Below are 26,104 nucleotides of genomic sequence, written 5' to 3'. Positions count from 1 at the left end.
TTAAAAGCACATTATTTTTTTTCGATCCGTGCGCTTTTAATTTTTTTACGAAACTTGTAAACTGCTGTTATTCATTACTGATTGCTGTTTGGGTTTTATTGCATACTCCTAGGCGTTTATCGCCTTCACAGTTTATAACGAAGAAAACAAAATATTAAAGTAATTTTTTGTAAGCTCCATTTCTTTCGTAATTCTTGTGTAAGATGTGGAACACAAGCTTCATAAACTCGAAGAAATAAGTTCGTTTTTTTCGCGTGATATCCCTTATCTATATCCGCTTGTATGATGTCCCATTTGACGTTCCTCCACATTTATTGCGTGCTTTCCAGTTGATCGGAATTCGCAAGCATCGTAATCGGTATCTGACAAGAAAACGCTAATCGTAGAATATTTTGATAACTTTTTTAGCTTGTTAATTTACCTCTCTGAAATCTAAGTGTACTAGCGGATGAGAAAGTTCCGCTATAAGGGTATATACGGACGATAGTATTGGCGAAAAATTGGCCTGAGCCATAACCTCAAACTTTGATTTGCTGGCGGCCTCACCAGTGATGCTAGGTGCGTTACTAAAATCAGTATTTGTTTGATTTCAACTAATTATAATATTTCTGAATTGATAAAATTTTTTAAATGTCAACAGCTAAACGTTTGAATTCATTATGAGGCGTCCCAAAATGGATGAAGATAAGCCATATTTTTCTAATGAATTTTCAAGGTGAATTTAAAACATCTGAAATATGTTTTCATATACTGCTTGATAGATTCAAAATTTGTTTCTTTCTTCTAAACGAATGCCAAATCATTAACTGTTACAAAAAAGTAATTTAATGAAAGCCGTCTATATTGACTTTGAAAATAATCTCCTGCATGCTCTGAGTATTATAAACAAATCCACATAATTCGCTACATCGTTTAAGTGTGCGATACAGGCAGTTGTTATTCCGTTCAGATAAATGTTGCATTTTGTTTTCTACGCATTTAATTGCATTTCATTTTTTCTAGAAATCTACGGGAATATTGCAAATTCTCAGTATTTATGAAAAGGTTTTTCAATAACAATGCAATTAAAAAATATTATCATTTTCCAAATATCAATGCACTTGGCAACCCTGAACGCCCAAAAAAAATCAAAACACGAACACCGTGTATCGTTTTTCCACAGGGCGAATTTGTCGATGTGAGTACCGGAAAAACGTGTTGATCGTGCGCCCTTCTCAAAAATCGATTCTGTTCTCCCATGGTTTGAGGTTAGGGCTGAGGCCTCCTGCTAAGGTGGTGTTCGTGTAAAACTGTCAATATATCCTAATAGGGCAAAAACGTTAAATTCTGAAACTATTGATAGTAAACATTTCGATTCAAAATCTTACTCTACAAAATTTTTGGCTGATTCAAACGGATGTCTGACAGGAGCAACAAAATTAATAAATACGTTTCACATATCCGTGGTGGTCCTTCCTCCGACCACCTCGTATAAGCAGGATTCTTTCGACCATCCTTTTCCTTCTGTTTTGCATACCATCCGGGCGCACACGTCGATAAATATATGGATCATGTATCAATCTGGCTGGGATGATACGGGACCTGGTTACCCTATTCTAGAGTCCGAAATTCATATATGATTTTTTTTTTTCTTTCACAGACATCCTCAGTGACTACCAAACCTCTAGTACCAGGGCCTTACTCTGTAACCTCCTACTCGGTTACAACCTTCATTTTATGAATTTCGGTCCAAGTTTTGCCCTGATAAATATAAAATGTAAAATGTTGGTTTATATAATTAAAATTAATAATTCATCATCAGTTGGGCAGTTCGGTTTAGTTTTTTTTTAAATAGAAGGATAGCAGTTTATTTTCCGTGCAGCAGATCAGGGAGACTCCACTGCACTGTTATGCAAACCCATCAAGCCGAGACACCAACCGCGACACACGAAATCCGCGCCACATGCGGAATCACCAAGGGGATGGCCCGATCAGGACAACACCGATTGGTCGTACCGGGGGAGTTGATAAAAGGCCGACGCACCAATGGGCCGGCCTCTTATCCCTTGGGGAACGCGAAGTCCGTCAATGTCGTTCGACAAATAGTGTTACCAACTCGGTAACATTGTTTTGTTTTGCTTTATTTTATTTTTCATTGAATTATTTGATGGGTTGGAGTTAGGTTAAACAGCGAATTTTTGTACGCCTAATTAACCTTCCCGCCAACCAGGTGTCAGCCGTTATTTTGGACCTTGGTTGTGGAAGTAGAAGTAAAATGTGCCTAAAGTGCCTACTAGTAGGACACTGTAAGCAACATAAGTGTCCTCGTGTCCCCAAGAAGGTCGAACAGTCGTTCGTTACCATACGGCTCAGAACACGGCCGTCCGTCAACATACGGCCAGGACTTCCATCGTGAAACTGCGGTTTTGTCCTAGGTCTTGGGTAGGAACCCAGGCCTGGCGCATATACCAAGCGCCACCCGAAGCCGACAAAACACAAAGAAGTCCGCCTGGTGATGGGATATGGAAGATGGCTTATGAGCTTGGTTCAAAATAGCTTTGTTATTCTTAGTTGAGTCTCCAAGATCGGGATCTGTTTTTTGTAATTACTGGGAGTTCCATCCTAATATATATAAGAAGGCAACTATTGATGACGCTAGCTAAAACTGAAACTAAGGAGAATGATTCTTCAATTTCAGTTGAAGGAGTATCGATTGAACCAGACATAGATGATTCCCAGCAAAGATTTTTGTAGGTATATTTCTCAACAACTTTGTTATACGTTTCATATACATTATAGATTGATCGTATGAAACTCGAAAAAAACAGCATTTACCTACCTAAGTGAAGGAAATATACATACATATTTTCAACTTCTGTTAAATGATAGCATAGGCTCCACCGCCCAAAAATAACTAAACGCAAACTTAAGTTGGTGGCATCATTAATTCGTTGCAATGTCAGAAAACCCATTTTATTTACCTTAAATACAACGATTTTAAAAAAGGAGCGCGACTTACATGTTAATTAATGCCACTGGCCACTCTCTGAAACACCCTTTGGCCAACGATCTTCTCGCCGACCTGCTGCGGTTCGCTCTTGTTTTCCTTTGTGCCGATTCCCGCACGTGGGTGCGCAGTGCGGAATGGATCGAGCATTTGAACCAAAGTCTCCTGGCTTTCCTCGGAAACTAATCCTTCTCGTGCCGTGAACGCACGGTGCTGCTCCTCTCGATGAACTCCGGTAGCGATTCTGCCTCGATCGAATCCAACAGCTGTACTTTTGGAGAGCCTTGACAGCTGTTCTGGTCGGGACAACTCCGAAACCTGTTTCGATGAAGCGCCAGCCGGCTGGGTTCCAATGACGTTTCTCTCCGGTGTACTGTCATCTGCACCAAAGTTTTCACGAGACGGAATGGCCATCCCGAAGGTTCCTCCTTCCTTTGACACGCTCATTTTTGGTGCGAAGATCCCGTCAGATTCCAATTGGATCTCAGTCACGGAAGATCAGTTGATCACCTTCCGGAAGCGACGAAAATTCGAGACGTCTCTCGAATTGTTAAAACTGCGGCGAATGTCGAAAGCCCTGACCTCACAGATCCGGGTCCGAATATGGGCGAAAGATCCGATTCAAAGCTCCAACGTTGGTTCCGGTTCAAGCCAAGGAACCAATTTGAAGTCCGCGGCACGAAAGCTGCGGTACAAATATCCGGTGGGGAAAATGAGGCGAAACTCCTTCAACAAAGGGTGAATTTGAAGCCCTTCAAGAAAAAAAGGGGTCCTATTGGGACGGAAAAAGTAGGGTTAGAATTTGTGATGTGCGCTGCATGTGACCTCTACTCACTTCCGACCCCTTTTGAGTGTAGTCTTTTCGAGCTTGCTGTCCGTTCCTGGGCCGAATGTAACCGCGTGTAGCCGGTGCGATCTTTTCGCATTGAGCGCATTTGGCCTCGTGTAACGTGCGTTGCCTGTAAGGGCTCTTTTTGGAAAAAAGCTAATTGGCCAATTCAATTTGCCGCTTACCTGCAATTCGTTTAGTGCACTACGCCCGTTTTTCCCTCCAGGGACAGAAAGAATCGCTTTCTGCGATCGGGAATTTTCCACTACACACGCGTTTTACACAATGCTGCGGCGCTCGCACTACCAACAGCATGCAGCAACTTTACAGCGTCGATCTTACTAAGCGAATGAAAATTTTTCCGGAACTTTGGTCGTCTCTCGTTCAGTTGTGCCAACCGCGAAGAGTAAATCTGTCATGGGTGACGTTTTTCACTGACGTTTCTTTCGGCAGATGTCTACTCGATGTCTGGCTGACAAGCCAAGAAGATTCCAAATTCGTACGGTTGTTTTGGTTCGGTGTTTTTTTTTTGTTTATTTTTATGCATCACACTCAAAATAATATTCATTTAAAAAATAAGTGATATTTGTAGTAAATTCTCGCCATACGTAATTTCATTTGAATTTTAAGTGATGGGTCAAGTGAATTCACTTAAGTGACCGGTCAAGTGAATTACACTATGATGTTCGAGTGAAATTTATCTGAATTTCTAAGTAAGTTTCTTGTTAATTATCTCTTGCGTTTTTAAATAAAAGAACATTTATAGAACACCACTTTGATTTCAAATACTTACATTACGCTTTCGCCATAAATTTATTGATTGGAAAATTCCATCGTAATCCCAAGGCAGATCGGTTACTGCGGATAGTGCGACTTTCAAATCTTCCCTGCTGCAAACCAGAAAATCTGTCCAGTTCAACCCACAAGCTTGGCAGCTTGGCCAGAGAAGGGTCTTCTATTCCGCTTGAGGGACCAGAACCATTTTGCAGTATTTCCAAATGCTATTTTAAATTAGAAATGAAAAATAAAGAAAAAAGTATAATTGCAAACAATTGGAAAAACTCTGTTGTAGGGCAACAGGCTAAAAAATTTATCCAACCAAGTATTAAACAATCAGAAATAGCTCTTAGCTTATCTAAGAAAGACCTTAAAATGTTTACAGGGCTCGTTACAGGTCACTGTGAATGCAGATATCACATGAAAAAAATTGGCAGATTAAACTCTGACGAGTGTCGTTTCTGCAGTATGGAGAAGGAATCGTCAGAGCATCTTCTTTGCGAATGTCCTTCTCTTATATCGAAACGGATTAAAATAATCGGCTGTGGTATATTAGATCCCTCCGAAGTTTTTTCAATTGGTCCTAAAAAGGTGAACAGCTTCATAAGAGCGGTTATACCAGATTGGGAAAATGCTAAATCTCAAGATAGGGACACTATCTAATATATGAAAGTGATCTTCCTTGACTTAGCATACATTAAACAGGGGACATATTACAATAGATCAACTAACTGGTCGCAGTGATTTTACTAAGAACCCATATTAAAATTTTGTGCATATTTATACCTGAAAACCTGCCATAGCTGCCCTGCGCCCACTGGATTTGGATAAATTAGTATCTTTTTTGCCGAATACGCCCATCGAAACATCCCCGTTGGTCTGGAATGGTATGTGGAACTGATATTGATATTCAGCTGGCCAGATAGTGTCGATCGAGCGCGCCTCCCTCCCCGCCCATTGCTCTCCCACTAACCGCCAACCACACCCACCAACCACGGCGAGATAATCGATTGACCTCACTAATCCTGCTCACTGCTGCTGTTGTTGCCCCAAAGCTGCTGTTGTTGCTGCCCGCCTATGCTGCTGTTGCTGCTTAATTGCTACATTCCGTGAATTATTGGAATGACCAGTGTCTGAGCCTGTAAAACTCTGATCTGCTACCTAATAAAAACCCACCACTGCTGTTTGTTTATATTTCCGCTCCACCGACCCCGTCTATGCCCCGCAAAGAACCGCAAATTCATTTGACAACCACGAAGTCCGAACCCGAGAAACAACAAGAACCCTCTACGCTAAGGTTGTCCAACATCTAGCCGACGTGTGCCGAGACGAACAAGATTTGAGCCTAACTACACACGGAATTGCCATCCGGCTGCAAATCATCAGGTGAGAGGAGAGAGTGCTATTGCTTGCTTGTGAGCCATTTGCTTTGCAAATCTGACAGTTCCCGGTAGACCTCGATCAATTTTTGGCGATTGCAGCGCCATCTGCATTTGAGTTTGGGAAGTATTCAATTTTGAATTCCGTGCTGCCAGTATGTCAGAAGAAATTTTGAATCGAAATATTTTATCAAAGATGGGTCATAAGTTCGAAGAAATTACTGACCAAATAATACAAAGCCAAGATTTTATGTCCACCATGGTCGATAACGCACTGGCTAAATTGCAGCATTTTGGAGATGAATTGCTCACCCTTAAGCGAGAAAACTCGTCCTTGAAAAAAGCTCTTAGTGATTCTGTAAGCTTTACCAAAACTCTTGAACAACGACTTCAAACTCTTGAATCTTCAATTATTAACCAAGAGAAAGCATCACTGGCGAACAATGTCATTATTACTGGTGTACCAGTCGTACCTGACGAAGTATTACCCAAGGTGGTAGAGAAGACCCTATCCTCATTCAGATGCAATGTCCAAGTAGATTCTATTTTGTCATGGGAAAGATTCAAATCTTCTGTTTCCACGAAAAACAAGCCTCCAATTCGTGTTGTTCTGAAAAATGTTGCTACAAAGACTAAGATTCTTGAAGATCAACGTAAGTACGGCCGTCTTCACGTCAACGAACTTAAAATAGATGCCCCGAATGTCCAATCAGAACAAGTCCATGTATCTGTTCGTAGTGAATTAACACCGATGATAAATGGACTACTTCAAGAACTGCGAAGTAAGCAAAAACAGCTCAATATTGCGTATGTTTGGCCCGCTCTAGATGGAAACATACTTTTGAAAAAGACTTCGAAATGTAAACCGATTGTTATTCGTTCACGATCGGATTTGAAGAACATCCCTATGCACTAAAAACATAGTAGTTGTTATACCTAGATTTAACCAAACATGACTGATGAACTGATCCTACAAAAAAGTACCAATATCTTCTGCGAATCTACAGAAGATATTCAAAAAAGTCATAGAAAGAACCCTAAACTTCTGCAATTGAATATTCGTGGAATGAATAATCCAGATAAATTCGATTCGCTGAAAATATTCCTCGAAAATCTGAAGATAATATCGATGTTATCGTAATAAGTGAAACGTGGGTAAAGGAAAAGAACATTGCCTATTTCAATTTACCAGGATACAAAGCCACCTTCTCATCTCGTTTAAGTAACGGCGGCGGCCTTGCAATCTATGTAAGGGATGATATAAAGTTCACTATAAAGCGCAATACTGAAGATGATGGATACCACCATATTGGAATCGAAATTTTACACTACGGAGAGTCGATTACTGTTCATGGAATTTACAGACCACCAGGCTACAACTTTTCCAAGTTCATTAACCACCTAGAGATACTTCTCACCGAAGCAAACCTCAGTAAGCCCATCTTCATATTGGGTGAACTCAATATTCCTATTAATAGGGAGAACGATAGTGTAGTATTGCAGTACCAAAGTCTCTTGAGTTGCTTCAGCCTCGCTGTCTCAAATAACATTGTCACCAGACCTGCTAGCAACAATCTGCTGGACCACAGCATCGTTCGCATCAACGACCTCCGTTCAATAATTAATTGCACATTTGAGTGTGACATCAGTGATCACAGGCCTGTTCTCACTACTTACATTAACAAAAAAGCTTTACCGGAAGTTAAAATCTTATCTCGGCGACATACGAATCGAGAACATCTCGAAAAAGACTTCATAGATTTCCTAAGAAATGCTGATTTTCGGAACCAAGACCCGAATGCTAGATTGAATACTATAACTGAGCGCTACCAACAACTTCTTGTTAAACATACCCACGTCACTACCGCTGTAGTTCGAATGAGGAAAATATGTCCATGGATGACTCTAGAAATATGGCAACTTTTGAAATCTAGGGATAAAATTTTGCGGAAATTGAAAAAGAACTCCACGAACCTCAATCTTTCCGAACAAATGAAGAGAATGAATAAGCAACTACAGAACGCAAAACGGAAGGCAAAAATCGAATATTATGAGCAACTTATGAATACATCCAACATGAAAATTCTTTGGAAACGAATTAACGAAATGATAGGAAAGAATTCAAAACCTGATGAGCTGACATTGAATCTGTATGGAAAATCTGTTGATAGTCCATTACCTGTGGCAAATGCATTCAACGAGTTCTTTACTGCAATTGGACAACATCTTGCAAGCCAACACCACTCGACCGGAAACATAGATGAATTTGGAACCATCAAGCGGATCAGAAACTCAATTTTTCTTCGACCATCCACAGTCCGAGAAGTCATAACAATAATATCCAGTCTGGATCCTTCGAAAGCTTCTGGAGTGGACAGTTTTCCTGTGTCAGCGCTTCGAACCCACCACGCGGTTTTAGCCCCTATTCTCACTTCAGCCTTTAACGATAGTGTTAGTATGGGCAAGTATCCCGAATGTCTTAAGCTTGCTGTTGTCCACCCAGTGTTTAAGTCCGGTGATCCTAAGGCACTTTATAGTTACCGACCGATTTCAGTTCTCTCTGCCTTCAGCAAGGTATTTGAGAAGCTGATCGCAACAAGACTGTTGGAGTTTCTAGATGGTGAAAATTTTTTCTATCAATATCAACACGGATTTCGTAAAGGAGGTTCCACGGAGATAGCTCTACTGGAACTAGTTAATAGTGTGTCATACAGTTTGGATCAGAAGAATGAAATACCGGGAGCTTTGTTTCTTGATTTATCAAAAGCTTTTGATACAATAGATCATAGCTTGTTGCTGAAAAAATTAGAAGCATATGGTAGCATAGCAAGAGGCTTAGCAAACGAACTGATGCACAGTTATCTGGAAAATCGTCAACAAGTAGTTAAAGTCAACGACACATTAAGCTCTCAGTTACCCATAAGTGTAGGCGTACCTCAAGGGAGCAACTTAGGTCCGCTTCTGTTTCTAATTTATGTGAACGACTTATCTAAACTTACCCTGTGTGGTATCCCGAAGCTGTTCGCTGATGACACGGTACTGGAATATTCGAAGAAGGATGTAGAAGCCGTCATTCGTGAAATGGAGAGTGACCTGATTACCATAGATAAATATCTCGAGAACAACCTACTTACATTGAATGCCACTAAAACCAAATTTATTATCTTTCGTGGAATCAAAACAAAACTGCCGCCACATTCACAACTTATCCACAAAAATAGTGAAATAGAAGAAGTATCGTGCTTTAAATATTTAGGAGTGCACATAGACAACCGCTTATCTTGGAAGCCACATATAACAAATCTTGTAAAAACTTGTGCGCCCATTTGTGGATTAATCCGTAAGTTTTCGTATTTCATGCCAAGACATGTTTTGCAAAAGCTATATTATAGTTTTATACACAGTCGCTATACATACGCTATAAGTGCTTGGGGACACACCAATGTAACTAATTTATTAACGTTAAAAGTTCAGCAGAATAGATGTTTGAAATCTATCTTTAAGCTTCCCTACTTGTACCCCAGCTTAGATCTGTATAGAATGCCAGGACATAACATTTTACCAATAAGCTGCTTGCGTGACTTACAAACTTTGGTTATCATGCACCGAATAGTACGAATCAAGGACATCCACCATAATTTCAATGTACATCATGCAACTCATAATCATAATACCCGGTTTATGGATAGATTATTTGTAGAGAGTTCAACAACGAGAATCGGAGAAAGGCGATTAGAATCTACAGGTCCAAAAATGTACAATCGTCTAAGTAGAGAAATTCGTCATAGTGAAAATGTACCTATATTTAAAATTCGTGTTAAAAAATTCTTTAAATCCAATTTAGAGCGGTTTATGTAAGCATAGGCATACTGAATTATATCCTTGTTAGCTTCAAATGAAACCTTTTAGAAGAACGCAAGTTCATTAAGGTTTTTCTTCTGAGTTTTTACATTGAATAAAATCTATCTATCTAAAAAAAAAAAAAAATTTGGTTGCCTTCTTTCAGTCAGATTGCTGATTGAAAACTTAACCACGATATTTTTCAGCGCTTTTTTTGTTGGGTTTATTCGATCAGGTGTTTGAAAGAGAAAAACAATGATGCGAGATGGTTTATGATCACAATTACATTATATATAAAAACAAATCATATTTAAATTGAACATAAAATGAATTTTATAAACATTACAGCAGGAAGGGAAATGAAAGGTTGGAGAGGGGAGGGGGGCGTGTTAAAAGTGCCTAAGTCAACGTGCGCATTTATTCTTCACCTCACATTTGCCGAAAAGCAGAACAACATAGCGTGATAAGATCTGGTGACCCGATTTTCAAAAATAAAAGTTTTCGGGTCGGAATTACGACCAATGGCTATTTATAGGATAAAAAAGCAAAATAAGATCAACAGTTTCCTAAAACACAATAAATCTGCATTCATAAGGAAAGAAAGCTATTCAAACAATACCAACCGATTATGACAAAGATGCACTGCACTCTGAAGGTCCCACTTTAATGCATGATTTAAGCTACAGAAGTCAGCTGTTCAAATGCATATGACATATCCAGCTGAGGTTTTTATCGTTTTCCTTAGAGATGCCAGCACAGCTAAGAGGGGGACAAATTGGGAAGAACAGAAGCACCGAGTTGATCTCGACGCCAGAAGAGGAACTCAGATAGGAATCATTATTTCAATCAATCGAAAACCAATAGCTACATCCAGCCGGGAGACATGGAACAGGTGCAGCCAGATAGAATGCATTTTTCAATTCTCATACCAACATTGGTACTTGTTTGAATGTACGGAGGCGAAGAATTTAAAAATCGAAGTCAAATAGAACTACTGTCAGCTTATTTGAAAGCTAGGTGAAATGTGAAATTGAAAGCTCTATTGATTTGGATTTTGTATTTGAGTATGGCTGGAAGCCACCACAGTTATATTGCCATTCTCTTGAATATCTATTAGCCGAAAATAAATAATTGGGTGAGATGACAGCGTTCACTCCGTCGTTACAATCCGTTTGTTTTTTAACTGAAATATGGTTACTGACATTACCGTTATTATTAAAGGGATGTGACTTTTTTTCTTTTGATGTGTTCGTGATGCAACCTTACCTTGTCTCAAATAAGCGATTTAAGAAAAAGAAATGCACACAATTTTCTGTGTACTTGTCTGCAGATTTATAAATAATTTGTGAAATGTGAAAAAATGAAAGCTAATTTAAAACTACGCTTGCTCATGTTAAAATCGAACAGATGGTACACTAAATTGAAACGATCACAACATTTATCTATTGGATGATTTCTTCCATAAGTAGAACAGTGGTAAAGTATTAAGAGAAATGCACGTAGCCGAAGTGTCCCAGTGGATGCATACATGTTGACCCGTTGTAGAATATATGCTGATATGTGGTATGTCATCAATGCCTCGCAGATGAAGGTTTGATGCAGTTTGGTGTGGCGTTGTTCAAGTGTGGTTAAATTCATCAAGGCATATGGAGGAAGCTGAAATGGTTCGTAATTTTTTAACGTTAAACTTTTGAGCTCGAAAAATAAATTATGATTTTTTTCAATTTTTTCACTTTAAATAAATAAATTTCATATTATTTGGAACACATTTATGCTTTTTATTTTCGAAGAAATAAAATTTTAGTGGAGTATTGAAATTTTTTTTTTGTTTTCGCAATATAATGCATCGAACCCCAACTTTACCTACGTAGAAAATTATATGAAACATCGAATTTTAAGATATGCTTGACAGATTTGTGATCGGTGTAATGTCCAGTTTCTGAAACCATAAATTTATGATGAATTTTCGAAATTTACAAAAAGGGCTTTTGGCCAAGCTTTTATAGGTCATGCCCCACTGTGTGTCGGAGCTATGTGGTGTGGGCCGAGACCTTTGGATGGATCGACTGCGGACAATTGTTCGTATACTTCCTGTTTGGTGAGACAAGGCAAAGGTAAATTCACGTCGTGAGATTGTATAGAGGCGAGGAAGGGTAACGGACCTATTTTAGACCGCTTTGGGAAGTGGGTATGCTATTTTCTGAAATAAAAAAAAATGTTACAACTTTTGAATGCCTTATCCGTTCATTGCGAAGATCAAAGCTTTTTAATTATCGAAACATATCGTCATTTGTTGCAATATAACAAGATTCAATTCTAGAAACTCGTTTCGTGGAAAACCTTGAGTTTTTTTTAATCAGGCGTAATTTTGAACTTGAAATTTTTTCAAGAAATAACCATTTTTTCCTATTTTATCCGGTCGATGATGACGTGAAAAACCTTGAATTTTTTGAATCATTTTTTTCGATTTTTTCCGGTCGGGGGCGCGCGAAAAACCTTAAAATTTTTGAATCTTGCAAAATTTTAAACTCGAAAATTTTTCGGCAAAAAATCATTTTTTTTCGATTTTTTCCGGTCGGGGCGCGCGCGAAAAACCTTGAATTTTTTGAATCTTGCAAAATTTTAAACTCGAAAATTTTTGGCAAAAAATCATGGTTTTCGATTTTTTCCGGTCGGAGCGCGCGAAAAACCTTGAATTTTTTGAATCTTGCAAAATTTTAAACTCGAAAATTTTTCTGCAAAAATCATTTTTTTTCGATTTTTTCCGGTCGGGGCGCGCGCGAAAAACCCTGAATTTTTTGAATCTTGCAAAATTTTAAACTCAAAATTTTTCGGCAAAAAATCATTTTTTTCGATTTTTTCCGGTCGGGGTGCGCGCGAAAACCTTGAATTTTTTGAATCTTGCAAAATTTTAAACTCAAAAATTTTTCGGTAAAAAATCATTGTTTTCGATATTTTCCGGTCGGGGCGCGCGAAAAACCCTGAATTTTTTGAATCTTGCAAAATTTTAAACTCGAAAATTTTTCGGCAAAAAAATCATTTTTTTCGGTTTTTTTACGGTCGGGGGGCGCGCGAAAAACCTTGAATTTTTTGAATCTTGCAAAATTTAAAACTCAAAAATTTCCGGCAAAAAATCATTTTTTTCGATTTTTTCCGGTCGGGGGGCGCGCGAAAAACCTTGAATTTTTTCAATCTTGCAAAATTTTAAACTTGAAAATTTTTCGGCAAAAAATCATTTTTTCGTTTTTTTCCGGTCGGGGCGCGCGCGAAAAACCTTAAATTTTTTGAATCTTGCAAAATTTTAAACTCGAAAATTTTTCGGCAAAAAATCATTTTTTTCGAATTTTTACGTTCGGGGGCGCGCGAAAAACCTTGAATTTTTTGAATCTTGCAAAATTATAAACTCGAAAATTTTTTGGTAAAAAATCATTGTTTTGGATTTTTTCCGGTCGGGGCGCGCGAAAAACCCAGAATTTTTTTAATCTCGCAAAATTTTAAACTCGAAAATTTTTCGGCAAAAAATCATTGTTTTCGATTTTTTTCCGGTCGGGGCGCGCGAAAAACCCTGAATTTTTTGAATCTTGCAAAATTTTAAACTCGAAAATTTTTCGGCAAAAAATCATTTTTTTCGATTTTTTCCGGTCGGGGGGCGCGCGAAAAACTTTGAATTTTTTTAAGCTTGCAAAATTTTAAACTCAAAAATTTTTTGGCAAAAAATCATTTTTTTCGATTTTTTACGGTCAGGGGGCGCGCAAAAAACCTTGAATTTTTTGAATCTTGCAAAATTTTAAACTCGAAAATTTTTCGGCAAAAAATCATTTTTTTCGATTTTTTACGGTCAGGGGGCGCGCGAAAAACCTTGAATTTTTTGAATCTTGCAAAATTTTAAACTCGAAAATTTTTCGGCAAAAAATCTTTTTTTTTTTTATTTTTTACGGTCAGGGGGCGCGCGAAAAACCCTGAATTTTTTGAATCTTGCAAAATTTTAAACTCGAAAATTTTTTGGCATAAAATCATTTTTTTCGATTTTTTCCGGTCGGGGCGCGCGCGAAAAACCTTGAATTTTTTGAATCTTGTAAAATTTTAAAGTCGAAAATTTTTCGGCAAAAAATCATTTTTTTCGATTTTTTCCGGGTGGGGGGCGCGCGAAAGACCTTGAATTTTTTTAATCTTGCAAAATTTTAAACTCGAAAATTTTTCGGCAAAAAATCATTTTTTTCGATTTTTTCCGGTCGGGAGGCGCGCGAAAAACCTTGAATTTTTTGAATCTTGCAAAATTTTAAACTCGAAAATTTTTCGGCAAAAAATCATTTTTTTCGATTTTTTCCGGTCGGGGGGCGCGCGAAAAACCTTGAGTTTTTTTAATCTTGCAAAATTTTAAACTCGAAAATTTTTCGGCACAAAATCATTTTGTTCGATTTTTTCCGGTCGGGGGCGCGCGAAAAACCTTGAATTTTTTGAATCTTGCAAAATTTAAAACTCGAAAATTTTTCAGCAAAAAATCATTTTTTTCGATTTTTTCCGGTCGGGGGGCGCGTGAAAAACCTTGAATTTTTTGAATCTTGCAAAATTTTAAACTCGAAAATTTTTCGGCAAAAAACATTTTTTTCGATTTTTTCCGGTCGGGGGGCGCGCGAAAAACCTTGAATTTTTTTAATCTTGCAAAATTTTAAACTCGAAAATTTTTCGGCAAAAAATCATTTTTTTCGATTTTTTCCGGTCGGGGGGCGCGCGAAAAACCTTGAATTTTTTTAATCTTGCAATTAAACTCGAAAATTTTTCGGCAAAAAGTCATTTTTTTCGATTTTTTCCGGTCGGGGGGCGCGCGAAAAACCTTGATTTTTTTTAATCTTGCAAAATTTTAAACTCGAAAATTTTTCGGCAATAAATCATTTTTCTCGATTTTTTCCGGTCAGTGGGCGCGCGAAAAACCTTGAATTTTTTGAATCTTGCAAAATTTTAAACTCGAAAATTTTTCGGCAAAAAATCATTTTTTTCGATTTTTTCCGGTCGGGGGGCGCGCGAAAAACCTTGAATTTTTTGAATCTTGCAAAATTTTAAACTCGAAAATTTTTCGGCAAAAAGTCGTTTTTTTCGATTTTTTCCGGTCGGGGGCGCGCGAAAAACCTTGATTTTTTTGAATCTTGCAAAATTTTAAACTCGAAAATTTTTCGGCAAAAAATCATTTTTCTCGATTTTTTCCGGTCGGGGGGCGCGCGAAAAACCTTGAATTTTTTTAATCTTGCAAAATTTTAAACTCGAAAATTTTTCGGCAAAAAATAATTTTTTTCGATTTTTTCCGGTCGGGGGGCGCGCGAAAAACCTTGAATTTTTTGAATCTTGCAAAATTTTAAACTCGAAAATTTTTTGGCAAAAAATCATTTTTTTCGATTTTTTCCGGTCGGGGGGGGCGCGAAAAACCTTGAATTTTTTGAATCTTGCAAAATTTTAAACTCGAAAATTTTTCGGCAAAAAATCATTTTTTTCGATTTTTTCCGGTCGGGGGGCGCGCGAAAAACCTTGAATTTTTTGAATCTTGCAAAATTTTAAACTCGAAAATTTTTCGGCAAAAAGTCGTTTTTTTCGATTTTTTCCGGTCGGGGGGCGCGCGAAAAACCTTGATTTTTTTGAATCTTGCAAAATTTTAAACTCGAAAATTTTTCGGCAAAAAATCATTTTTCTCGATTTTTTCCGGTCGGGGGGCGCGCGAAAAACCTTGAATTTTTTGAATCTTGCAAAATTTTAAACTCGAAAATTTTTCGGCAAAAAATCATTTTTTTCGATTTTTTCCGGTCGGGGGGCGCGCGAAAAACCTTGAATTTTTTGAATCTTGCAAAATTTTAAACTCGAAAATTTTTCGGCAAAAATTCATTTTTTTCGATTTTTTCCGGTCGGGAGGCGCGCGAAAAACTTTGAATTTTTTAAATCTTGCAAAATTTTAAACTCGAAAAGTTTTTGGCAAAAAATCATTTTTTTCGATTTTGTCCGGTCGGGGGGCGTGCGAAAAACCATGAATTTTTTGAATCTTGCAAAATTTTAAACTCGAAAATTTTTCGGCAAAAAATCATTTTTTTCGATTTTTTCCGGTCGGGAGGCGCGCGAAAAACCTTGAATTTTTTGAATCTTGCAAAATTTTAAACTCGAAAATTTTTCGGCAAAAAATCATTTTTTTTCGATTTTTTCCGGTGGGGGGCGCGCGAAAAACCTTGAATTTTTTTAATCTTGCAAAATTTTAAACTCGAAAATTTTTCTGCATAAAATCATTTTTTTTCGATTTTTTCCGGTCGGGGGGCGCGCGAAAAACCTTGAATTTTTTGAATCTTGCAAAATTTGAAACTCGAAAATTTTTCGGCAAAAAATCATTTTTTTCGATTTTTTCTGGTCGGGGGGCGCGCGAAAAACCTTGAATTTTTTGAATCTTGCAAAATTTTAAACTCAAAAATTTTTCGGCAAAAAATCATTTTTTTCGATTTTTTCCGGTCGGGGGGCGCGCGAAAAACCTTGAATTTTTTGAATCTTGCAAAATTTTAAACTCGAAAATTTTTCGGCAAAAATCATTTTTTTCGATTTTTTTCCGGTCGGGGGCGCGCGAAAAACCTTGAATTTTTTGAATCTTGCAAAATTTTAAACTCGAAAATTTTTCGGCAAAAAATCATTTTTTTCGATTTTTTCCGGTCGGGGTGGCGCGCGAAAAACCTTGAATTTTTTAATCTTGCAAAAATTTAAACTCGAAAATTTTTTGGCAAAAAATCGGTTTTTTCGATTTTTTCCGGTCGGGGGGCGCGCGAAAAACCTTGAATTTTTTGAATCTTTCAAAATTTTAAACTCGAAAATTTTTCGGCAAAAAATAATTTTTTTCGATTTTTTCCGGTCGGGGGGCGCGCGAAAAACCTTGAATTTTTTGAATCTTGCAAAATTTTAAACTCGAAAATTTTTCGACAAAAAATCATTTTTTTTCGATTTTTTCCGGTCGGGAGGCGCGCGAAAAACCTTGAATTTTTTGAATCTTGCAAAATTTTAAACTCGAAAATTTTTCGGCAAAAAATCATTTTTTTCGATTTTTTTTCCGGTCGGCGGGCGCGCGAAAAACCTTGAATTTTTTGAATCTTGCAAAATTTTAAACTCGAAATTTTTTCGGCAAAAAATCATTTTTTTCGATTTTTTTTCCGGTCGGGAGGCGCGCGAAAAACCTTGAATTTTTTTAATCTTGCAAAATTTTAAACTCGAACATTTTTCTGCAAAAAATCATTTTTTTCGATTTTTTCCGGTCGGGGGGCGCGCGAAAAACCTTGAATTTTTTGAATCTTGCAAAATTTTAAACTCGAAAATTTTTCGGCAAAAAATCATTTTTTTCGATTTTTTCTGGTCGGGGGGCGCGCGAAAAACCTTGAATTTTTTGAATCTTGAAAAATTTTAAACTCGAAAATTTTTCGGCAAAAATCATTTTTTTCGATTTTTTTCCGGTCGGGAGCGCGCGAAAAACCTTGAATTTTTTGAATCTTGCAAAATTTTAAACTCGAACATTTTTCGGCAAAAAATCCTTTTTTCGATTTTTTCCGGTCGGGGGGCGCGCGAAAAACCTTGAATTTTTTGAATCTTGCAAAATTTTAAACTCGAAAATTTTTCGACAAAAAATCATTTTTATCGATTTTTTCCGGTCGGGGGGCGCGCGAAAAACCTTGAATTTTTTGAATCTTGCAAAATTTCAAACTCGAAAATTTTTCGGCAAAAAATCATTTTTTTCGTTTTTTTTCCGGTCGGGGGGCGCGCGAAAAACCTTGAATTTTTTGAATCTTGCAAAATTTTAAACTAGAAAATTTTTCGGCAAAAAATAAATCATTTTTTTCGATTTTTTCCGGTCGGGGGGCGCGCGAAAAACCTTGAATTTTGTGAATCTTGCAAAATTTTAAACTCGAAAATTTTTCGACAAAAATCATTTTTATCGATTTTTTCCGGTCGGGGGGCGCGCGAAAAACCTTGAATTTTTTTAATCTTGCAAAATTTTAAACTCGAAAATTTTTTGGCAAAAAATCGGTTTTTTCGATTTTTTCCGGTCGGGGGGCGCGCGAAAAACCTTGAATTTTTTGAATCTTGCAAAATTTTAAACTCGAAAATTTTTCGGCAAAATCGGTCGGGGGGCGCGCGAAAACCTTGAATTTTTTGAATCTTGCAAAATTTTAAACTCGAAAATTTTTCGACAAAAAATCATTTTTATCAATTTTTTCCGGTCGGGGGGCGCGCGAAAAACCTTGAATTTTTTTAATCTTGCAAAATTTTAAACTCGAACATTTTTCGGCAAAAAATCCTTTTTTTCGATTTTTTCCGGTCGGGGGGCGCGCGAAAAACCTTGAATTTTTTGAATCTTGCAAAATTTTAAACTCGAAAATTTTTCGACAAAAAATCATTTTTATCGATTTTTTCCAGTCGGGGGGCGCGCGAAAAACCTTGAATTTTTGAATCTTGCAAAATTTTAAACTCGAAAATTTTCTGGCAAAAAATCGGTTTTTTCGATTTTTTCCGGTCGGGGGGCGCGCGAAAAACCTTGAATTTTTTGAATCTTGCAAAATTTTAAACTCGAAAATTTTTCGGCAAAATCGGTCGGGGGGCGCGCGAAAAACCTTGAATTTTTTGAATCTTGCAAAATTTTAAACTCGAAAATTTTTCGGCAAAAAATCATTTTTTTCGAATTTTTCCGGTCGGGGGGCGCGCGAAAAACCTTGAATTTTTTGAATCTTGCAAAATTTTAAACTCGAAAATTTTTCGGCAAAAAAACATTTTTTTCGATTTTTTCCGGTCGGGGGGCGCGCGAAAAACCTTGAATTTTTTTAATCTTGCAAAATTTTAAACTCGAAAATTTTTTGGCAAAAAATCAGTTTTTTCGATTTTTTCCGGTCGGGGGGCGCGCGAAAAACCTTGAATTTTTTGAATCTTGCAAAATTTTAAACTCGAAAATTTTTCGGCAAAAAATCATTTTTTTCGATTTTTTCCGCTCGGGGGGCGCGCGAAAAACCTTGAATTTTTTGAATCTTGCAAAATTTTAAAGTCGAAAATTTTTCGGCAAAAAATCATTTTTTTCGATTTTTTCCGCTCGGGGGGCGCGCGAAAAACCTTGAATTTTTTGAATCTTGCAAAATTTTAAACTCGAAAATTTTTCGACAAAAAATCATTTTTATCGATTTTTTCCGGTCGGGGGGCGCGCGAAAAACCTTGAATTTTTTTAATCTTGCAAAATTTTAAACTCGAACATTTTTCGGCAAAAAATCCTTTTTTTCGATTTTTTCCGGTCGGGGGGCGCGCGAAAAACCTTGAATTTTTTGAATCTGGCAAAATTTTAAACTCGAAAATTTTTCGACAAAAATCATTTTTATCGATTTTTTCCGGTCGGAGGGCGCGCGAAAAACCTTGAATTTTTTTAATCTTGCAAAATTTTAAACTCGAAAATTTTTTGGCAAAAAATCGGTTTTTTCGATTTTTTCCGGTCGGGGGGCGCGCGAAAAACCTTGAATTTTTTGAATCTTGCAAAATTTTAAACTCGAAAATTTTTCGGCAAAATCGGTCGGGGGGCGCGCGAAAAACCTTGAATTTTTTGAATCTTGCAAAATTTTAAACTCGAAAATTTTTCGGCAAAAAATCATTTTTTTCGAATTTTTCCGGTCGGGAAGCGTGCGAAAAACCTTGAATTTTTTGAATCTTGCAAAATTTTAAACTCGAAAATTTTTCGGCAAAAAAACATTTTTTTCGATTTTTTCCGGTCGGGAGGCGCGCGAAAAACCTTGAATTTTTTGAATCTTTCAAAATTTTAAACTCGAAAATTTTTCGGCAAAAAATCATTTTTTTCGATTTTTTTCCGGTCGGCGGGCGCGCGAAAAACCTTGAATCTTTCAAATCTTGCAAAATTTTAAACTCGAAAATTTTTCGGCAAAAAATCATTTTTTTCGATTTTTTCCGGTCGGGGGGCGCGCGAAAAACCTTGAATTTTTTGAATCTTGCAAAATTTTAAACTCGAAAAGTTTTCGGCAAAAAAACATTTTTTTCGATTTTTTCCGGTCGGGGGGCGCGCGAAAAACCTTGAATTTTTTGAATCTTGGAAAATTTTAAACTCGAAAATTTTTCGGCAAAAAATCATTTTTTTCGATTTTTACCGGTCGGGGGGCGCGCGAAAAACCTGGAATTTTTTGAATCTTGCAAAATTTTAAACTCGAAAATTTTTCGGCAAAAAATCATTTTTTTCGATTTTTTCCGGTCTGGGGGCGCGCGAAAAACCTTGAATTTTTTGAATCTTGCAAAATTTTAAACTCGAAAATTTTTCGGCAAAAAATCATTTTTTTTCGATTTTTTCCGGTCGGAAGGTGCGCGAAAAACCTTGAATTTTTTAAATCTTGCAAAATTTAAAACTCGAAAATTTTTCGGCAAAAAATCATTTTTTTCGATTTTTTCCGGTCGGGAGGCGCGCGAAAAACCTTGAATTTTTTGAATCTTGCAAAATTTTAAACTCGAAAATTTTTCGGCAAAAAATCATTTTTTTTCGATTTTTTCCGGTCGGGGGACGCGCGAAAAACCTTGAATTTTTTGAATCTTGCAAAATTTTAAACTCGAAAATTTTTCGGCAAAAAATCATTTTTTTCGATTTTTTCCGGTCGGGGGGCGCGCGAAAAACCTTGAATTTTTTGAATCTTGCAAAATTTTAAACTCGAAAATTTTTCGGCAAAAAATCATTTTTTTCGATTTTTTCCGGTTGGGGGGCGCGCGAAAAACCTTGAATTTTTTGAATCTTGCAAAATTTTAAACTCGAAAAATTTTCGGCAAAAAATCATTTTTTTCGATTTTTTCCGGTCGGGAGGCGCGCGAAAAACCTTGAATTTTTTGAATCTTGCAAAATTTTAAACTCGAAAATTTTTCGGCAAAAAATCATTTTTTTCGATTTTTTCCGGTCGGGGGGCGCGCGAAAAACCTTGAATTTTTTGAATCCTGCAAAATTTTAAACTCGAAAATTTTTTGGCAAAAAATCATTTTTTTCGATTTTTTCCGGTCGGGGGGCGCGCGAAAAACCTTGAATTTTTTGAATCTTGCAAAATTTTAAACTCGAAAATTTTTCGGCAAAAAATCATTTTTTTCGATTTTTTCCGGTCGGGAGGCGCGCGAAAAACCTTGAATTTTTTGAATCTTGCAAAATTTTAAACTCGAAAATTTTTCTGCAAAAAATCATTTTTTTCGATTTTGTCCGGTCGGGGGGCGCGCGAAAAACCTTGAATTTTTTGAATCTTGCAAAATTTTAAACTCGTAAATTTTTCGGCAAAAAATCATTTTTTTTCGATTTTTTCCGGTCGGGGGGCGCGCGAAAAACCTTGAATTTTTTTAATCTTGCAAAATTTCAAACTCGAAAATTTTTCGGCAAAAAATCATTTTTTTCGATTTTTTCCGGTCGGGGGGCGCGCGAAAAACCTTGAATTTTTTTAATCTTGCAAAATTTTAAACTCGAAAATTTTTTGGCAAAAAATCGGTTTTTTCGATTTTTTTCCGGTCGGGGGGCGCGCGAAAAACCTTGAATTTTTTGAATCTTGCAAAATTTTAAACTCGAAAATTTTTCGGCAAAAAATCATTTTTTTCGATTTTTTCCGGTCGGGGGGCGCGCGAAAAACCTTGAATTTTTTGAATCTTGCAAAATTTTAAACTCGAAAATTTTTCGGCAAAAAATCATTTTTTTCGATTTTTTCCGGTCGGGAGGCGCGCGAAAAACCTTGAATTTTTTGAATCTTGCAAAATTTTAAACTCGAAAATTTTTCGGCAAAAAATCATTTTTTCCAATTTTTTCCGGTCGGGGGGCGCGCGAAAAACCTTGAATTTTTTGAATCTTGCAAAATTGAAAACTCGAAAATTTTACGGCAAAAAATCATTTTTTTCGATTTTTTCCGGTCGGGGGGCGCGCGAAAAACCTTGAATTTTTTGAATCTTGCAAAATTTTAAACTCGAAAATTTTTCGGCAAAAAATCATTTTTTTCGATTTTTTCCGGTCGGGGGGCGCGCGAAAAACCTTGAATTTTTTGAATCTTGCAAAATTTTAAACTCGAAAATTTTTCGTCAAAAAATCATTTTTTTCGATTTTTTCCGGTCGGGGGGCGCGCGAAAAACCTTGAATTTTTTAAATCTTGCAAAATTTTAAACTCAAAAATTTTTCGGCAAAAAATCATTTTTTTCGATTTTTTCCGGTCGGGGGGCGCGCGAAAAACCTTGAATTTTTTTAATCTTGCAAAATTTTAAACTCGAAAATTTTTCGGCAAAAAATCATTTTTTTCGATTTTGTCCGGTCGGGGGGCGCGCGAAAAACCTTGAATTTTTTTAATCTTGCAAAATTTCAAACTAGAAAATTTTTCGGCAAAAAATCATTTTTTTCGATTTTTTCCGGTCGGGGGGCGCGTGAAAAACCTTGAATTTTTTTAATCTTGCAAAATTTTAAACTCGAAAATTTTTTGGCAAAAAATCGGTTTTTTCGATTTTTTTCCGGTCGTAGGGGCGCGCGAAAAACCTTGAATTTTTTGAATCTTGCAAAATTTTAAACTCGAAAATTTTTCGTCAAAAAATCATTTTTTTCGATTTTTTCCGGTCGGGGAGCGCGCGAAAAACCTTGAATTTTTTTAATCTTGCCAAATTGAAAACTCGAAAATTTTACGGCAAAAAATCATTTTTTTCGATTTTTTCCGGTCGGGGGGCGCGCGAAAAACCTTGAATTTTTTGAATCTTGCAAAATTTTAAACTCGAAAATTTTTCGGCAAAAAATCATTTTTTTCGATTTTTTCCGGTCGGAGGGGCGCGCGAAAAACCTTGAATTTTTTGAATCTTGCAAAATTTTAAACTCGAAAATTTTTCGTCAAAAAATCATTTTTTTCGATTTTTTCCGGTCGGGGGGCGCGCGAAAAACCTTGAATTTTTTAAATCTTGCAAAATTTTAAACTCAAAAATTTTTCGGCAAAAAATCATTTTTTTCGATTTTTTCCGGTCGGGGGGCGCGCGAAAAAACTTGAATTTTTTGAATCTTGCAAAATTTTAAACTCGAAAATTTTTCGGCAAAAAATCATTTTTTTCGATTTTGTCCGGTCGGGGGGCGCGCGAAAAACCTTGAATTTTTTTAATCTTGCAAAATTTCAAACTAGAAAATTTTTCGGCAAAAAATCATTTTTTTCGATTTTTTCCGGTCGGGGGGCGTGCGAAAAACCTTGAATTTTTTTAATCTTGCAAAATTTTAAACTCGAAAATTTTTTGGCAAAAAATCGGTTTTTTCGATTTTTTCCGGTCGGGGGGCGCGCGAAAAACCTTGAATTTTTTGAATCTTGCAAAATTTTAAACTCGAAAATTTTTCGGCAAAAAATCATTTTTTTCGATTTTTTCCGGTCGGGGGGCGCGCGAAAAACCTTGAATTTTTTGAATCTTGCAAAATTTTAAACTCGAAAATTTTTCGGCAAAAAATCATTTTTTTTGATTTTTTCCGGTCGGGAGGCGCGCGAAAAACCTTGAATTTTTTGAATCTTTCAAAATTTTAAACTCGAACATTTTTCGGCAAAAAATCATTTTTTTCGATTTTTTTCCGGTCGGCGGGCGCGCGAAAAACCTTGAATTTTTTGAATCTTGCAAAATTTTAAACTCGAAAATTTTTCGGCAAAAAATCATTTTTATCGATTTTTTCCGGTCGGGAGGCGCGCGAAAAACCTTGAATTTTTTGAATCTTGTATAATTTTAAACTCGAAAATTTTTCGGCAAAAAATCATTTTTTTCGATTTTTTCCGGTCGGGGGGCGCGCGAAAAACCTTGAATTTTTTGAATCTTGCAAAATTTTAAACTCGAAAATTTTTCGGCAAAAAATCATTTTTTTCGATTTTTTCCGGTCGGGGGGCGTGCGAAAAACCTTGAATTTTTTGAATCTTGCAAAATTTTAAACTCGAAAATTTTTCGGCAAAAAATCATTTTTTTCGATTTTGTCCGGTCGGGAGGCGCGCGAAAAACCTTGATTTTTTTGAATCTTGCAAAATTTTAAACTCGAAAATTTTTCGGCAAAAAATCATTTTTTTCAATTTTTTCCGGTCGGGGGGCGCGCGAAAAACCTTGAATTTTTTGAATCTTGCAAAATTGAAAACTCGAAAATTTTACGGCAAAAAATCATTTTTTTCGATTTTTTCCGGTCGGGGGGCGCGCGAAAAACCTTGAATTTTTTGAATCTTGCAAAATTTTAAACTCGAAAATTTTTCGGCAAAAAATCATTTTTTTCGATTTTTTCTGGTCGGGGGGGGCGCGCGAAAAACCTTGAATTTTTTGAATCTTGCAAAATTTTAAACTCGAAAATTTTTCGTCAAAAAATCATTTTTTTCGATTTTTTCCGGTCGGGGGGCGCGCGAAAAACCTTGAATTTTTTAAATCTTGCAAAATTTTAAACTCAAAAATTTTTCGGCAAAAAATCATTTTTTTCGATTTTTTCCGGTCGGGGGGCGCGCGAAAAACCTTGAATTTTTTGAATCTTGCAAAATTTTAAACTCGAAAATTTTTCGGCAAAAAATCATTTTTTTCGATTTTTTCCGGTCGGGGGGCGCGCGAAAAACCTTGAATTTTTTGAATCTTGCAAAATTTTAAACTCGAAAATTTTTCGGTAAAAAATCATTTTTTTCGATTTTTTCCGGTCGGGGGGCGCGCGAAAAATCCTTGAATTTTTTGAATCTTGCAAAATTTTAAACTCGAAAATTTTTCGGCAAAAATCATTTTTTTCGATTTTTTCCGGTCGGGAGGCGCGTGAAAAACCTTGAATTTTTTGAATCTTGCAAAATTTTAAACTCGAAAATTTTTTGGCAAAAAATGATTTTTTTCGATTTTTTCCGGTCGGGGGGCGCGCGAAAAACCTTGAATGTTTTGAATCTTGCAAAATTTTAAACTCGAAAATTTTTCGGCAAAAAATCCTTTTTTTCGATTTTTTCCGGTCGGGGGGCGCGCGAAAAACCTTGAATATTTTTTGAATCTTGCAAAATTTTAAACTCGAAAATTTTTTGGCAAAAAATGATTTTTTTCGATTTTTTCCGGTCGGGGGGCGCGCGAAAAATCCTTGAATTTTTTGAATCTTGCAAAATTTTAAACTCGAAAATTTTTCGGCAAAAATCATTTTTTTCGATTTTTTCCGGTCGGGAGGCGCGTGAAAAACCTTGAATTTTTTGAATCTTGCAAAATTTTAAACTCGAAAATTTTTTGGCAAAAAATGATTTTTTTCGATTTTTTACGGTCAGGGGGCGCGCGAAAAACCTTGAATTTTTTGAATCTTGCAAAATTTAAAACTCGAAAATTTTACGGCAAAAATTCATTTTTTTCGATTTTTTCCGGTCGGGGGGCGCGCGAAAAACCTTGAATTTTTTAAATCTTGCAAAATTTTAAACTCAAAAATTTTTCGGCAAAAAATCATTTTTTTCGATTTTTTCCGGTCGGGGGGCGCGCGAAAAACCTTGAATTTTTTGAATCCTGCAAAATTTTAAACTCGAAAATTTTTCGGCAAAAAATCATTTTTTTTCGATTTTTTCCGGTCGGGGGGCGCGCGAAAAACCTTGAATTTTTTGAATCTTGCAAAATTTCAAACTCGAAAATTTTTCGGCAAAAAATCATTTTTTTCGATTTTTTCCGGTCGGGAGGCGCGCGAAAAACCTTGAATTTTTTGAATCTTGCAAAATTTTAAACTCGAAAATTTTTCGGCAAAAAATCATTTTTTTCGATTTTGTCCGGTCGGGGGGCGCGCGAAAAACCTTGAATATTTTTTGAATCTTGCAAAATTTTGAACTCGTAAATTTTTCGGCAAAAAATCATTTTTATCGATTTTTTCCGGTCGGGGGGCGCGCGAAAAACCTTGAATTTTTTTAATCTTGCAAAATTTCAAACTCGAAAATTTTTCGGCAAAAAATCATTTTTTTCGATTTTTTCCGGTCGGGGGGCGCGCGAAAAACCTTGAATTTTTTTAATCTTGCAAAATTTTAAACTCGAAAATTTTTTGGCAAAAAATCGGTTTTTTCGATTTTTTCCGGTCGGGGGGCGCGCGAAAAACCTTGAATTTTTTGAATCTTGCAAAATTATAAACTCGAAAATTTTTCGGCAAAAAATCATTTTTTTCGATTTTTTCCGGTCGGGGGGCGCGCGAAAAATCCTTAAATTTTTTGAATCTTGCAAAATTTTAAACTCGAAAATTTTTCGGCAAAAAATCATTTTTTTCGATTTTTTCCGGTCGGGGGGCGCGCGAAAAACCTTGAATATTTTTTGAATCTTGCAAAATTTTAAACT

The 26,104-nt window shown here is 36.5% G+C and overlaps 1 protein-coding gene across 1 annotated transcript in view; it reads left to right on the top strand.

Moving 5' to 3' along the window:
• Positions 1–3,551: 3,551 nt before the first annotated feature.
• Positions 3,552–26,104, top strand: part of LOC129742479 (uncharacterized) — a 101,868-nt gene continuing 79,315 nt past the window's right edge. Inside the window, exons 1-3 of the mRNA XM_055734379.1 lie at positions 3,552–3,724; positions 5,823–5,978; positions 7,195–8,591. Of these exons, the coding sequence (XP_055590354.1) occupies positions 3,552–3,724; positions 5,823–5,978; positions 7,195–8,591 (1,726 nt within the window). The remainder of the gene's footprint in view (positions 3,725–5,822; positions 5,979–7,194; positions 8,592–26,104) is intronic.

This window comes from Uranotaenia lowii, chromosome 2 (genome assembly GCF_029784155.1).
Source record: "Uranotaenia lowii strain MFRU-FL chromosome 2, ASM2978415v1, whole genome shotgun sequence".
In the NCBI taxonomy this organism is placed as follows: Eukaryota; Metazoa; Arthropoda; class Insecta; order Diptera; family Culicidae; genus Uranotaenia; species Uranotaenia lowii.
The sequence above is the reverse complement of the archived record's forward strand: the minus strand, read 5'-3'. Positions and strand labels throughout refer to the sequence as shown.